The sequence below is a fragment of the Sinohyriopsis cumingii genome, chromosome 14, assembly GCF_028554795.1.
Source record: "Sinohyriopsis cumingii isolate HCF-2022 chromosome 14, ASM2855479v2, whole genome shotgun sequence".
NCBI classification, from domain to species: Eukaryota; Metazoa; Mollusca; class Bivalvia; order Unionida; family Unionidae; genus Sinohyriopsis; species Sinohyriopsis cumingii.
The window spans coordinates 113,179,214-113,197,252 of record NC_142974.1 but is presented as its reverse complement, the minus strand read 5'-3'; the positions used below and the strand labels follow the sequence as shown (position 1 = coordinate 113,197,252).

The 18,039-nt window shown below is 35.9% G+C and overlaps 1 protein-coding gene across 1 annotated transcript in view; it reads right to left on the bottom strand.

Moving 5' to 3' along the window:
• Window positions 1–14,469: 14,469 nt before the first annotated feature.
• LOC149784625 (dihydrolipoyllysine-residue acetyltransferase component of pyruvate dehydrogenase complex, mitochondrial-like) overlaps window positions 14,470–18,039 on the bottom strand; it is a 38,607-nt gene continuing 35,037 nt past the window's right edge. The window contains exon 12 of the mRNA XM_089932693.1: window positions 14,470–16,974. Within this exon, the coding sequence (XP_089788819.1) occupies window positions 16,845–16,974 (130 nt within the window). The 3' untranslated portion in view covers window positions 14,470–16,844. The remainder of the gene's footprint in view (window positions 16,975–18,039) is intronic.

Sequence of the window (18,039 nt, the reverse complement as noted above, 5' to 3'; positions counted from 1 at the left end):
TACAGTTGCAAGCTTGAGAGCAAGACATTTTGACTCCAAGCCAATTCAACTCCAGTCATGGGATAATTCAACTCCAATTCACACATTTTTAAAACAATAATTAGCACATTGCTATTGGTCATTCCCACTAATCACACGGTTATTCATTGATGTCTGTAATTAATTAGAAGATACCAGCACACGAAGAGTTGCTGAAAAAAAGATGTAAGTGAATTATAATTAAAGTAACTTTTATTAAGTTGATGAATGCATGTTAATTTGAATGAAAAGAAATCAAAATGACAACACACACTGTACATTTGTATAAAGGAACTGACAAGTTTTAAAACAATAATTAGCATATTGATAATGGTCATTCCCACTAATCACACGGTATTCAATGATGCTAATGGTCATTCCCACTAATCACACGGTATTCAATGATGCCTGCTAATGGTCATTCCCACTAATCACACGGTATTCAATGATGCTAATGGTCATTCCCACTAATCACGGTATTCAATGATGCTAATGGTCATTCCCACTAATCACACGGTATTCTATGATGCCTGCTAATGGTCATTCCCACTAATCACACGGTATTCTATGATGCCTGCTAATGGTCATTCCCACTAATCACACGGTATTCTATGATGCCTGCTAATGGTCATTCCCACCAATCACACGGTATTCAATGATGCTAATGGTCATTCCCACTAATCACACGGTTATTCAATGATACCTGCAATTACAGAAGATACAGACAGTACTGAGGTCCTTAATCTTAAGTTATTTCATTCATAATCATAATTTTTTTTAAAAATACAGTTAAATCGACGATAAAAGGTGTCAACGGTTAATTATAATTAAAATCACGTAAATTAATGAATGCATGCTGTTTCGAATGTAAAGAAAGATTTCTGAAAATCAAACGTACCGCACACTGTTAATTTGTATACGAGATCCGACAATTTTCATTAGATGCCAAATTTTAGCGTAATCTTTAACAAAGTTGTATACTTGTGTGTATATTTGATAAAATTAATTTCAAGAACATGCTTGTTCTTTAACAGTTAATATTTGTTGAATTGTCTTTTGGGTTGAAATGTCTTGGAGCTGAAATAGCCAAGAGCCAGTGGCAAACCACCACATCCAATCAAAATTAAGTTATTCAGATTTTAGCACTGTTCCTACATGATCAAGAGACAAGGGGATTATATAACTTGAATGGGCTCATAAACAAACAATGTTGTCATTGCCAGTCCATGTTTGTACAAATACATTTCACTCAAACATGTAATAGCTTCGCTCTGGTACGTATCATACTTACGATGTTAAACTTACAAAATATCCTTTTGAAGTCAGTTGCTCACAACACCCACCATTTTTGGCCGATGTACAATGCAGTACTGTTACATTCTATTGGTTAGTTGGTATTTCATTATATGGAAGGCAGTGCATCAAATCCAATAGATATCATCAGGACAAAACACTAAAATATATGTTCCATCCGCCTAGGTGTAGATAGGGTTAATATATTGGAACCTAGCCTAGCGATGGGACACTAATGAGAAAAATTAGAGAAAGGGACCATATTTTATATGATTTCATGCAATTTAGGCTGATTTTGTACCGTTTCCCCACGCACAAAAACTCAGACACCCTGTATGACCTTAAAAAACCTAGATTCTCCCCCGCCCTTAAAAATTTCAAACATAAAATTGGTTTGAAATTACTTTGTTTTGCAAAAAATACACAACAATTCGTCCTCTGGAAACCTATAATAAAAAGAAAATTTATGAACAGGAAAAAATAGTTAAAATCCAAAGAATAAAGTTGAATACATCCCAAGCATTTTATTATCAATGTTCTTGTCACCCATGGTGATACTGTGATTCTGCATAATTGACATATTCTCTGGTAGATGGCGCTGGTGTTGTTTTGTGATGTCACTTTTCCAAAAAAAAAAGTCCCCCCCCCCATCCTAACACGTCGGTCCTCTCCCCCCTCAGTGTGTGATGTCATATAATGACAGCACAAATCAGCAGTAAAATGAGCAAATTAAATTCACAAGGAGAATAAAACTCCCCAAAACTCGATTTCATATTTTCTAAAGAGCCTATATGAACAGATATTTGCAGCATTTTAATTTATTTTATGTCTTGTGTCACTCACCTCCCCGTGTAGTATATGTATTAAAATGTAACCAATTAATTCTACATCCAAATGATTAAAACCTCATTACCAAACATAAATCAAAATGAATGCATATTGAAGTAGTCAAAGATACCAATTTGACGGTCAGAATTTGCATTTCATTTTGCTGGCAAAATTTAATTTCTCATCTAATAATTTATAATTTAATTGCAGATCTATCCCATTAACTTTGTAAATAATGGGTTAGAAAAGCATACGTCTGCACGTGAAGAGTAATAACAAGGCCCATTTAACCTACATGCAAGACCACACCGGTGGCCTAAAGTGGTTAGAGTGTCCACCTCGAATATGGGAGATCGCAGGTTTGAACCATGCCAAAGACTTAAAAAGTCATAGCGTTCAGCATTAAGAGGTTAATGTTAGGGCTGGTCAGCCTGTTGTCGGAATAATGTGACAGGAGGGGCATGATGCTACACGATGACAACATTATGCCCCAATGCTAGACATCACTATAAACTGCCACACTGCAGACATCGTAGCAATATGGCTCAAATTGTTAAAGCTATGTAAAAAGTTCCCTAAAACATACACACACACTACATTTGTCGGTTTTGCAGGAGTTATAGGACGGGAATTAAGTAAAAAATAAAGTAAACAGAAAATAAAAAATATTGTGATGAACAAGCTTAAAACAAACTCTGAACATAAAAATACAAAACATAAATATATGAGATGCCGCAGCAAGTTTTTCGATCTCGGGACCTCTTTTTAGGCAACTGGGGCACACATAAAGACAAATATTTGGCCGGTCCTGGGATGGGTGTTGTGTTGTGATGTGATTTGGATTTTTAACGTAACTTTAAAAAAATTCAGTCATATTGCTACAATGTCTGCAATGTGGCAGTTTATAGTGATATCTAGCACTAGGGCATCATTCTGCCGACATGTAGCATGATGTCCCACCCATTCACATTATCAAGCAACCGAGGCGGACGTTCTAACCATTAGGCCACCGGAGCGGTTTCCTAGGATGGTTGTGATAAAAAAACGTTTCAACACAAATATTAAAAAGTATTGAAAAAATAGGATCATCTAGTTGAATATTTTGAATCTAAAAATGCAAACAAAAACAAAAAACAATTTTGATGAGGCAGCACGTTTTGAACCCAGTGCCTCGTTTGGCAACTGGAACACAAAGACAAATCCAGGTGGTTTTATGCATGATTTAATTGATTAAGATCTCTCCAAGTAACCATGTACATACTGAGTTAGACTTAAAGAAGTATATTTATACATGTGAAGCATTGAGATTAATGCCAGTTTACCTGGTGGCCTAGTGGTTAGAGCATCTACCTCAGATGCGGGAGGTCACAGGTTCAAATCCCGGTGTACCAAAGACTTATAAAAATGTTACTAACACCTGCATCGCTTGGTGATCAGCATTAAGAGGTTAGTGTTAGGATTGGTTGGCCTGATGTCAGGATAATGTGATTGGGTGGGACATGAAGCTACATGTCTGCTGTATGATGTCCAAGTGCTAGACATCACTATAAACTATCACACTGCATATGTCTAAGCGACATGACTGATATTTTTTTCAAGCTACATTAAAATTCCAAAGGACACACACACACACACCCTACATGTGTCTTTTGTGTGGGTGGTCTAGTATATGCTTTATATATCAAGGGCAGACAACTGTATTGGATTGCATTAAAGACACATTAGATGCACAAATTACTCCATTCCCTCATTATTTTCAATTGTATCATACAGTCACTGATCATAAGTCATGATGCTTATCCACTGATCATAAGTCATAATGCTTATCCACCGATCATGTCATGATGCTTATCCACCGATCATAAGTCATGATGCTTATCCACTGATCATAAGTCATAATACTTATCCACCAATCATATGTCATGATGCTTATCCACTGATCATAAGTCATGATGCTTATCCACTGATCATAAGTCATAATACTTATCCACCAATCATATGTCATGATGCTTATCCACCAATCATATGTCATGATGCTTATCCACTGATCATAAGTCATGATGCTTATCCACCTATCATAAGTCATGATGCTTATCCACTGATCATATGTCATGATGCTTATCCACCGATCATGTCATGATGCTTATCCACTGATCATAAGTCATGATGCTTATCAAGTGATCATGTCATGATGCTTATCCACTGATCATAAGTCATGATGCTTACCCACTGATCATATGTCATGATGCTTATCCAAACAGACAATGCTTTAGAAGAAATAACAAAAGAAGGATTCTGGAAGAAACTTTCTTTGGGCAATAAAGAAATGCATTTGTTGGCATCACGCCCTTTTTTGTATCTCAAAATTAAAAGCCTTTTTCTTATCACAAGTGGAAGTCATTCGAAAGGGCTTGGTTCATCAGACAGAGCTGTAACTAAAGTTAGAAATTTGTTTTTTCTTTCAGTCAAAGTCACAAAGTCACCTGATCCTAAAACTCGTTTATCCCCAGTGGGTTTCATTATTACCTCATGTGCAGGCCATTAGCCGAGTTTTGTTGTGATTCATGACTAAAGCTATTTTCTGCGGAAACAATTTTTCTTCTGTCACTTCTGACTCCAAATCAATATGCTTGTTCCCAACCCTGAGTGCAATCTATTTATATAGTTTATTAGGGTCAGATGGATAGTTGGACAATGTGATGATGACTTCACATCATCAGTCAATTGCTGCAGTTAAAAAAATCCAGTGTTGCAAGAGCAACATCAGTGACATCACAACTTAGTGCAAAAGAGCTTAACAGATTAACCAATACAAAGATTTTCCATCCAGTTAAAGATTTTATCAACATCCACCAAGCTTTATGTGGTAATTCATTCTAATGCTGTCAGGGTCTTCATCAGATTCGAGTTGCTGTAACCAAATTTCAAATGCTGACGTCCCCGAGTTAAATGGCGAGCAATAACAGGATTTCACCTAGAAGATAGCCACATTTTGTGCATCTGTTACTTATGTATTGAGTTACAACTGTTAGAGATGTATTGAGTTACCACCTAGGGGTATAGTGCTATGGGAACGGCGTTCCTTTATTTTTTTGCGTGTTGCCTTACAGTTTGTGCATTTCACCCCACCCCACCCAACCCGAGTAACATGCGTTATGTTCTCTCGCTTCTTTATTTAGCACTACACCACTGGTTACATCTGTTACATATGTACCGAGTTACAACTGTTAGATAATGTGTTGAGTTACATCTGTTCGACGTGCATTAAATTAAATCTGTCAGATGTGTATTGATTTAGATTTGTTAAATATGTATTGAGTTAGACCTGGACCGCTCCGATGGCCAAGCAGTTTACGCACCTGCCTCGGATGCGGGAAATCGTGGACTTGAACCCCGGCTAAGTCATACCAAAGACTTATAACATTGGTACTAAACACTGCCATGCTTGGCACTCATCATTAAGCGGTTAGTGGTAGGACTGGTTGGCCTGGTGTCAGGATAATGTGACTGGGTCGGATATCATGCTACGTGTCGGCAGCGTGATGCCCCAGTGCAAGACATCACTATAAACTGCCACATTGTAGACATCATAGCAATATGGCTTAACAAATTGTTAAATCTATGTTGAAAATCCAAATCACACACACACAGTTACACCTGTTATATATGTAGCGAGTTACACCTGTTAGAGTTGTATCTAGTTACAATTGTTAGATATGTATTGAATTACATATGTTAGATACATATTGAGTTACAACCAACCATACTGTATAATATCAGAATATTTCAACTGCTGAGTCTGATGATCATTCATGAAATGAACTGGAATAATGTCAGGTTTCTTTCTTTAATAGAGTAGTGATTTTACCTTAAAGTAATTCTGACCATCTTCTGCTATCAAATAATGACTAATGTTAATGTTGTTGGCTTTGTAATGGCACTTAATTTGGCTATATCATGCCAAGTAAATGGGAAATATACGACTCTGAGCAGCTGATTTGAGCTGGTCTGGGCAGGTATCCAACCCACAACTGTTGGTTTACGATTCCAAAAACAGTAAGTATTTAAGCATTTAAGATATTTTTAGAAAGAGCAAGTCAGCAAGTACATGTATAGTACGTATAACATGAAAATTGAAAATGGACTTTTTCGGATATAGTCATGTTACTGTTCAATACATCACCAGACTTTTAGGTTAACATTCTGATTTTGGTAAGGAATATTTTAATCCTCAATGTAGAGAACTTTCGTGTAGCTATGGTGCCCCAGGCAGCCAAGTCGTTTAAATCGCTTTCCAGAGATCAATTATCGGCCCAAGTTAAGGGTATGTTAGAAAGCTTGTAGCTTCCTTTGGGTTGATGGAGCTTCCTGGGATTATCCACCAGATATGCTGGCGGTCATGCTGAAAAGAGCATTAAATCCATACACGGCGTATAGCTATGTACCTGTCTGACATATTAAAGTATTACTGACTACAATAAGTATCGAACTACTCTCTACCTTATATACCAAACTGCCTTACAGTGTGGCACTGCTAACTGCATGATGTACACAAACTGTCATACAGCAAGGCACTGCTAACTGTATGATGGACACAAACTGCCATACAGCAAGGCACTGCTAACTGTATGATGGACACAAACTGCCATACAGCAAGGCACTGCTAACTGTATGATGGACACAAACTGTCATACAGCAAGGCACTGCTCACACTAACTGTATGATGTACATAAACTGCCATACAGCGAGGCACTGCTAACTGTATGATGTACACAAACTGCCATACAGCAAGGCACTGCTAAGGGTATACAAATTGCCATACATATTAAAGTATTACTGACTGCAATATGTATCGAACTACTCTCTACCTTATATACCAAACTGCCATACAGCAAGGCACTGCTAACTGTATGATGTACACAAACTGCCATACAACAAGGCACTGCTAACTGTATGATGGACACAAAAACTGCCATACAGCAAGGCACTGCTAACTGTATGATGTACACAAACTGCCATACAGCAAGGCACAGCTAACTGTATGATGGACACAAACTGTCATAAAGCAAGGCACTGCTAACTGTATGATGTACACAAACTGCCATACAGCAAGGCACTGCTAACTGTATGATGTACACAAACTGCCATACAGCAAGGCACAGCTAACTGTATGATGGACACAAACTGTCATAAAGCAAGGCACTGCTAACTGTATGATGTAGACAAACTGCCATACAGCGAGGCACTGCTAACTGTATGATGGACACAAACTGCCATACAACAAGGCACTGCTAACTGTATGATGGACACAAACTGTCATAAAGCAAGGCACTGCTAACTGTATGATGTAGACAAACTGCCATACAGCGAGGCACTGCTAACTGTATGATGGACACAAAACTGCCATACAGCAAGGCACTGCTAACTGTATGATGTACACAAACTGCCATACAGCAAGGCACAGCTAACTGTATGATGGACACAAACTGTCATAAAGCAAGGCACTGCTAACTGTATGATGTAGACAAACTGCCATACAGCGAGGCACTGCTAACTATGTGATGTACACTAACTGCCATACAGTGAGGTACCAGCCTATATTATGTTCTTTACTACTATAACTACCATATGTGCTACTGACTGCAATATGTCCCTAACTGCCATATAGCACAGCACTGTCAACAGGATCATGGCTGCCATATATTTTCTAGTGAGATACTGCCAACTGCATCATGGCTACCACAAAGCGAGGTACTACCCATTGCAACATATATCTAACTGCCGTATAGCAAAGTACTGTCGATTGCATCGCATCCTAACTGATCATACAATACAGTGTGAATGATCAATTAGTTGAATGTACTAGTGTGTGGAAGGTGGTGGGCTGAGAAAATATAAAAAGACCACCAATCAAATGTACAATAATAATGTATCACCTCATTGTATTTGTGCATTCAATCTTATGAAATAATAACATTTTATAAAGGAAATAAAGATGAACAACAAAGCTTTATAATGTATTCTTTCAATCCACATCAGGACAAACATTTGATTTCAGCAAAATGAAAAAATGAACCTTAAAATCCGACTCCTGTTCCACTACAGGCCAACACCTACTCGAATGACATAGTACAGTGTAAACTTTAAATCCGACTCCTGTTCCACTACAGGCCAACACTTACTCGAATGACATAGCACGGTGTAAACTTTAATTCCGACTCCTGTTCCACTACAAGCCAACACCTACTCGAATGACATAGTACAGTGTAAACTTTAAATCCAACTCCTGTTCCACTACAGGCCAGCACTTACTCGAATGACATAGCACAGTGTAAACTTTAATTCCAACTCCTGTTCCACTACAAGCCAACACCTACTCGAATGACATAGTACAATGTAAATTTTAATTCTAACTCCTGTTACACTACAGGCCAACACCTACTCGAATGACATAGCACAGTGTAAACTATAAATCCGACTACTGTTCCACTACAGGCCAACACCTATTCGAATGACATAGCACAGTGTAAACTTTAATTCCGACTCCTGTTCCACTACAAGCCAACACCTACTCGAATGACATAGCACAGTGTAACTTTCAATCCGACTCCTGTTCCACTACAGTCCAACACCTACTCTATTGACATAGCACAGTGTAAACTATAAATCCGACTACTGTTCCACTACAGGCCAACACCTACTCGAATGACATAGCACAGTGTAACTTTAAATCCGACTCCTGTTCCACTACAGGCCAACACCTACTCGAATGACATAGCACAGTGTAACTTTAAATCCGACTCCTGTTCCACTACAGGCCAACACCTACTCAAATGACATAGCACAATGTAAACTTTAATTCTGACTCCTGTTCCACTACAAGCCAACACCTACTCGAATGACATAGCACAATGTAAACTTTAATTCCGACCCCTGTTCCACTACAGGCCAACACCTACTTGAATGATATAGCACAATGTAAATTTTAATTCTACCTCCTGTTACACTACAGGCCAACACCTACTTGAATGACATAGCACAGTGTAAACTTTAATTTCGACTCCTGTTCCACTACAGGCCAACACCTACTCAAATGACATAGCACAGTGTAAACTTTAAATCCGACTCTTGTTCCACTACAGGCCAACACTTACTCAAATGACATAGCACAATTTGCAGCACAAATTCAGCAATTCCAATGATGGCCAAAATTAGTTACATTTAAAAATAAAAAATAAAAAATACTAATCCAAAACTAAAAAAAGGACTGTGTTCATTTAGCAGAATGTGTATTTCTGACTTCCATACCGTAATTCATTAATCCGCATGAGTACGCTATTAACTAATAACTCGACAGAGATTCTCAATTCACTCTTAAATCATCCTTACTGCAAGCTTCTATCTGGAGAAAATCATATATCCTGAGGCAGATTTTTTTTATCTACATGTGTTTGAACCAACGCCAAATATGAGTAATGAGTTTTCCAAAGTAAAACCTGTAAAATCATCTGAAATTCCTACAATAAAACAGTCTCCATATTTTCAGTTACAAATAGGATAAGCTCTCAAAAGATTCTTATAGTTAAAATTCTATTTTTCATGATTAACCAATATTATATATTATATATATACATCCATTTCTGGACTGATTCCCATTTTGTCATCTTGCCAATAATGAATACAATACCATGACTGAATACAAGATTAGCTTATTGCTGTTTATACTTGTAGATAAGAGGAGTTTAATAGCAAATAACACAGACTCTGATTTACTAGCATATAATGTGCTGGAAGATCTGGGTCTATGCTGACTGTTATGTCAGTTACTCTGATTTACTAGCCTATAATGTGCTGGAAGATCGGGGTCTATGCTGACTGTTATGTCAGTTACTCTGATTTACTAGCCTATAATGTGCTGGAAGATCGGGGTCTATGCGGACTATTATGTCAGTTACTCTGATTTACTAGCCTATAATGTGCTGGAAGATCAGTGTCTATGCTGATTGTTCCGTCAGTTACTCTGATTTACTAGCCTATAATGTGCTAGAAGATCAGGGTCTATGCTAATTGTTCTGTCAGTTACTCTGATTTACTAGCCTATAATGTGCTGGAAGATCGGGGTCTATGCTGACTGTTATGTCAGTTACTCTGATATACTAGCATATAATGTGCTGGAAGATCAGGGTCTATGCTGATTGTTCTGTCAGTTACTCTGATTTACTAGCATATAATGTGCTGGAAGATCAGGGTCAATATTGTTTTATCCATTACTCCTGAGAAACTGCAGAGATTTAGATTTGCTGTGCATTGTGTGATGTCATAGCTGGGTTTGTGCAGTTTGCGGTTGCACTCATAAGCAAGTACATATGGTATGCAGAATGAAATGGCTTTGACTCAAATTACTTAACTCATGGATGTTGAAAATTCTAAATATTTTCATTTTCTTTTAATATTTATAATTCTGGACAACAAATCCATAGTTCTACCATGCTATATCCTCAGTTGCATTATAATGAAGGGAGATATAATGAATCAGACCAATACCATAATGAAGGGTAATATAATGAATCAGACCTATACTGCAGTGAAGGGTGTTATAATGAATCAGACCTATACTAATACGAAGGGTGTTATAATGAATCAGACCTATACTACAATGAAGGGTGCTATAATGAACCAGACCAATACGATAATGAAGGGTGTTATAATGAATCAGACGTATACTACAATAAAGGGTGTTATAATGAATCAGACCTATACTACAATGAAGGGTGTTATAATGAATCAGACCAATACAACAATGAAGGGTGTTATAATGAATCAGACCTATACTACAATGAAGGGTGTTATAACGAATCAGACCTATACTACAATGAAGGGTGTTATAATGAATCAGACCAATACAACAATGAAGGGTGTTATAATGAATCAGACCTATACTACTTACAATTTTTCCATATAAATTTAATCCAACTACAACTCCATTGCCAGTAACTACTCTTCAATTTTGTTCAAGTTTTATAACTGCAATTTTACCCTGAAACTTAACGTCTTCAATGTAACAAACTAACAGAATAAAATTTAAATCCAACTTAAAAGTCTAAACAAATTATTGGTGAAATTGGAGATGAATAAGCTCTCACCACATGCAAACATAAAGCAACCTTATGCAAAAGGTTGGGTTTGAATATAAATATAAATTGTTTCATATAGAAATAAAAATTTAGGTTAAAAGTTCCATGAAAATATTTAATAAATTTACCCTAATTTTAATACCAAATAGTAGCATGTTGTATGTGCTAAGATCCATCCATCACATGTACCTACTTCATAAAAAGGTTCAGTTTTAAAAATGTATTGATACAAAATTGGCAAAAAACATTAGGAACAGGAAACTCTCCCACCACCATGTAAACATCCTACAAATTATAAGAAAACAGGTAAATCTGGTATAATTCATTAAAATGTATATTCATCAAAAAATAAACCCCTGAAAATAGACAAAATATTTTATATAAATCACATTCTGACATTTAAAAAGTCCATATTTATTTTGTGGCGATAGGTACAGCTTTATAAGCTTTCTTAATGAGTTTATATACAAAATGTTTCTTATCACTGTTTGTTACGTCAATACACTCAACAAAAAATGCGTTCCACTATTAGTGAACACTGGCATGGCATGCATTCTGATGTTCACCCTTCAGGAGGTTTGCATGAGGCAGGCAGGCAGGTGCCCTAGATCGTATATTACCATCTCATCTATGCAATTTATTCCATATGATGAAGGATGCGACTCTCCATGTTGAATGTTCTGAAGCATGTTTGTGTAATCATTGTACAAGGCTCTCATTGTGGTAAGGGATATTGTTGGGTTGTTAATCATTGTACAAGGCTTTCATTGTGGTAAGGGATGTTGTTGGGTTGTTCATCATTGTACAAGGCTTTCATTGTGGTAAGGGATATTGTTGGGTTGTTAATCATTGTACAAGGCTTTCATTGTGGTAAGGGATATTGTTGGGTAGTAAGTCGATGGTTTTGTGAAACTTAATTACGAGGTTTTTTTATAGTGGAAAGGGTTGACAAATTAATGGTCTTATAAGGGTTAATTAAATACAAGGTTTTCAGTGTGGATAAGGATACTGAAATGATGGTGAAATTGGTTTTTGTAAGGGACTTTAAAGATTTATGTATGGCTGCAATTTTGTACGGAAAAGACGGTTTTATCTTTTAACCAGTGTGAGAAAGTATTGTTAAGTTGCTCCCACATCTTGACCATTGAAATGTGTATGTCAGGAATATGATCATTCTAAGAGAATGTCAGGAATATGTGAATTACCTCTGCTTGGTATAGGGCTGTCTGTAATGGCAAAGATCAGCTACAACTCGGTGTGGGGCAGTTTACTTACCAATGTGGCAATGGATTTTTTCTGCTATTACGAGGATAAAATTTTACAGCAAACAGTGATAGATGGTTTCTGAGAATACAAAATTTGAAGAGGAAAAAAAATTGTGGAATGCAATAATTCTGAGAGAAAGTGATGGTTCAGTTGCCTTAACACAGATGCTCCCAAAATCCAAGTCCATCACTATGTATCAGATCAGGTATTTTCTGGTAAGGGGCCGTCAATTTAGTATGTATGCATGGAAGGGGTTAACCCAAATGTTTATTCTTAGATATGGGAGGGGGACTGATAATTTACGTATGAATAGGAAACGGGGGTGGTTGGTGAAACCTTGATAATAATTTGTCTAATACGTAACCTGTTCAACTTGGTTCAGTCAGTGATTGAATTTTAGCGGACACTAGACAAACTTTTTAAAGTTACGCAGCTTATTTCTTTGATGCAGCCAGATATTTAATGTTTGTTGACTGTTTTATTAAACATCTTAACATTATTAATCCTTGATTGTTTCTGTGTGGATTAAATATAGGTCATTCTATAGAATTTAGGGGCAGCGTCAAGCAAATGTACACAGGTGGGGGTGTCAAAAATTATGCACGTGTACAGGGAGGGTTCAAGCTTTGCCAGATGTTTGTGTACATAATAAATGGATGGCCCTTAAGACTTGTGGGCTAATCAATAGCTAATCAAGCCATTGCTCAGTTTAGATCTAAACTAAATTTATATGTCATTAAGACCTTCTGGTATGCTTGTCAAACTGCCATAAAGTTAGTAAATCCTGGGCATTTTGACATAGTTTTAAGATGTCTCTAATATTATATTAAATCTTGGACATTTTGACACATACACCAGAGTAATATTAAATCCTGGGCATTTTGACATATATCCCAGAGGTATGTAATATTAAATCCTGGGCATTTTGACATATATCCTAGAGGTATGTAATATTAAATCTTGGGCATTTTGACATATATCCCAGAGGTATGTAATATTAAATCCTGGGCATTTTGACATATATCCTAGAGGTATGTAATATTAAATCCTGGGCATTTTGACATATATCCCAGAGGTATATAATATTAAATCCTGGGCATTTTGACATATATCAAAGAGGAATGTAATATTAAATCTTGGGCATTTTGAGATATATCCCAGAAGTATGTAATATTAAATCCTGGACAATCAGATGTATAGCCCAGAGGTATGTAATATTAAATCCTGTGTTTTTGACATGTATCATAGATATGTAATATTAAATCCTGGGCTATTGACATGTATCAGAAATGTGTAATATTAAATCCTGGGCTTTTGACATGTATCAGAAATGTGTAATATTAAATCCTGGACATTTTGACATGTATTTCAGAAGCATGTAATATTAAATCCTGTGCTTTTGACATGTATCACAGATATGTAATATTAAATCCTGGGCTATTGACATGTATCGGAAATGTGTAATATTAAATCCTGGGCTTTTGACATGTATCAGAAATGTGTAATATTAAATCCTGGACATTTTGACATGTATTTCAGAAGTATGTAATATTAAATCCTGTGCTTTTGACATGTATCATAGGTATGTAATATTAAATCCTGGGCTATTGACATGTATCAGAAATGTGTAATATTAAATCCTGGGCTATTGACATGTATCAGAAATACGTAATATTAAATCCTGGGCTTTTGACATGTATCAGAGGTATGTCGTATTAAATCCTGGGCTATTGACATGTATCAGAGGATATATGGAAGAAAAGGTAATGTACAGCCAAAAAATGCCTAAAAAGTTGGTCTCCTACAAATTAGGGATAAGAGAACTATTGAGATAGAGTTTTTTTTTATCATGAACCTTTTTTATTAAGAGTATGGTATAAATAAATAAAAACTGCATGCATGACATTCAGTAAAAATAACTAAGAAGAGATAGGAGTCATGGACTGTTTATTTTGATAAATCTATAAAAATGGCATGACCTTCTAATTGAGATTCAGTAAACAATGAACAGCTTTAGTATTCAAGCCTCTATTAAACTTTTATAATAACCCAGTGCACATTTTATTCCCTGTACCCTGCACACAATTATCAACAATTTCAAAGTAATTGTCAATGATGTGAGACCAAAATAAAATTTTCCTATTTCCTTATTATGGTTGATATAAACCATGACATTTTTTTCCAGTCGGATTTTGACTTTGGATCAACCAATTACTCGATGATGTTGTGAGCATTCAGTTTGTACATTAACACCAGCAAATGTTATGAATGCATAAATGACAACTGTTTACATGGAATACAATCCAAGACTAACATATCTTACATTTATAAATGTACACCGTGGCATTATAGTATCCTGTATTTTCTATGTAGTTACAATTTTCTGAATAACACATTTTAAGATTAGTAGCTACCATATACACTCACTTGTAAGTCAAGTCCAACTGCAAACAAAATAGACATTGATCTGCAATGACATTATGTGCCAGTAGATCTGGGTTTATGTTGTTTGCTGTACTGATTACACTTAACTGCATACACCCAGATATGGCATATTATGTGACAGCAGATCAGGGTCTATAATGTTTGCAGTTGGACTGGATTTATAATAAGTATGTACTATACATTATGTTTCTTTGCAATAACCGATCTGACTGACCAATTGCACCCCGATATATCAAACAACCAAAGCTACTTCTATAAACCACACTTAACAAAATGTTAATTTCTGTAAATCATTGTGGAATATTCCAAGTATTATAGTGCAACGAAAATGGTATGTACGTATGTATGTATCTATGTTTGTATGTATATATGGCACATCAGCACAATCCTGACCATACAGTGCTGGATAATTCAAGTCTCCCAGAAGACTTCTAAATATAAAGGCAAACAGGTTAAATATTATTGCAAACAGACTCTAAAATTTGTCTTTATTTGAGATTTTGGTTAGTTTATGTGCTGCATGTCGTTTCAAAGGTAACTGATATGCAAGCCTGATGGAATTAACCATATCTGTGTACATTGTGAATCTGGGTCTGTTTATTTACATGATTTTATCTATGCGAACCCATAGCACTATTCCAACAAAAGTAAAATACCTTCCACTTAAAAATATTCGCAATGCCATATTTTGTATTTGCATACAGCTTCTTTTCACAAGGATTATGTTCATGTCAATCCAGTAATAATACTAAAAACTCAAATATCAACTTTGAGAAAATTCTTCCCCCATAGTCTAAATTAACTTTTAAAAAAAATCCATTACTAACAGAATGTGTCTCAATTGCAGCAATCATCAAGGAATGGAAAAAGCTGCTAGTGTCAATCTACAACAATAATTTTCTTGTTAATTGCAACTTCATATGATCTGTTTTTCATTACCATTTAACTTTGCACCTGATGACCGGTAAAACAGAACAAAAAGAATCTTATATGTGAACTTGTATTACTTTTACATGTATACTTATTGTTATAATCTTTTAAAGACATCCATCTCTTTCTCAATAGTAGCTGAAATTATGTTTTGATGTCCTATATGTTAGCCATGGTGGTTCAGTGGTTAGTGAGCCTGACTCACAACGGATAGGGTGATGGTTCAAATCCTTCCAATGGACCAGACTTTGTTGGCTACCGTGGTGTGTCCTTGAGCAAGGCAACACCTTGTTGCTTATTACTGCATGAATTGCTTTGCAGAGAGAATCCCACATACCCCTTTATTTTGGCTACAGATTATATAATGGTTTCTTTTATCATTAGGACAGGTGTAATTTCATTACAAAACTATTAAGTGCTTTCTACAAAGAAAAGGTAGAGACAGAATCCAACATCTTACATTTGAAGAAAAAAATATATTAAAGGTCAAATATGGATGGATTACTACATTCTGGTATAGGGCTAAACAATTTGTTAATTTTGTGATATTTAAACAAGCAACAGATATCTTGATATCTGGTTTGGCATGGAAAGATTAAAAATATAAAGGTTAAACAGAAGCCTGGCAGTGGATAAAACTGATATCACTATAATACTGGGACAAGACAAAACAATGATCCTTTTTGCAATAGTTTGCCAAGATAAACTTCCATTACAAGACAATGCACATCCATACAATTTTCCAGGGCATAACTGACAGAGATTTCACCAGGCTAAACTATCTCACTTCTGCTGCAGAACACAATGACTTTGGATTAAACTGTGCTTTAAGATGTTTTATTTTTAATTACATATCTAATATTTACAAATACTTATTGCCTTGGTTCCTAAAGTACACATTCCATGACAAACTCGACTGGTGTAACCACATTATAATAACATGGTCTCAGGTTTCTCTATCAACTTTTTAAACTCTGCTAGCCACTGTGCTCCTACTGCTCCATCAACCACTCTGTGATCACAACTGAGGGTGACGGACATCATTGTAGCTTGTCTGTATCTGAAAAATGAAGAAAAAAATATGGAAACTGATTATGACTTTCTTTAAGCAGTTTAAGTAGTTTACAATACAACCGTCTATTTGTTATTTCTTCCTTAGCATCGATGTCAGAAACTTTTTCTTTTAAAACTGTCCATATGCACAAATGTTATAAAATAATAGCACAATTAAGATAAAAGCTTAATTGATGGTGTTCACAAGATACAATGTAATTATGTGTATAAATCTCATTATTTTCCTTATCATACACTGTTGCACATTTCTCACACTGGAGTTCAAAAAGGAGCAAGTAAATATCAGTAACTTGTCATACAAGGTATGCAGCCATAATATGCCTGTATCATTTGCTACTTGTACTCTGTGTCACGTCTTTCGGGCATGCCCACCAAGTAATCAAGACACTTGATTTTAACATGTGGGTAATTCTGAAAGGTTCTCATTGATCAAGACGATTTTATTCTCTGAAAGAATAGAAAGCAAGCAAATTGTAAAGAATGAAACAAGGTCTAACGCTTTCATGCTGTATAATTGTCACTGAAGGTAAGAATGAAGGAGTATGACAGAAATGCAAGTACTGTGCAAACTGGGAAAAAATGAATTCAGATTAATGATGACAATCATGCTAGCTTTGCCTCAGCATCTGCTGCCAGTACTAGGAACACTTTTTTGACCAATCATACTTAAAGAATACACAAACTAAATAAGCACAATGCTTACATTCTGAATAAAAAGGCTGTCCAAACATAGAAAAATAGGTTTTATTTCGTTAGCAACTGCGCAGCAATGTAAAATAAAACAATGATGACTGGGTATACAATAGTATTCCAATTCCAATGTATCAATACTGTACAAGTTCCTATACCACAGGCTTCTTAATGCAAGAGTAGGAAGGAGTTAAATAATAAACTCATCACCATGATCAGAATTCCAGCCCACAAGCTTTGGTTGCATGTCAATCTTCTAGACCACTCGACTGTGGACACTCATGGGAACACATAATGTACATATGGATAAACAAAACCAATCTTACAAACCATCTGCAATGTGAAATATAGCAAGGAAAAT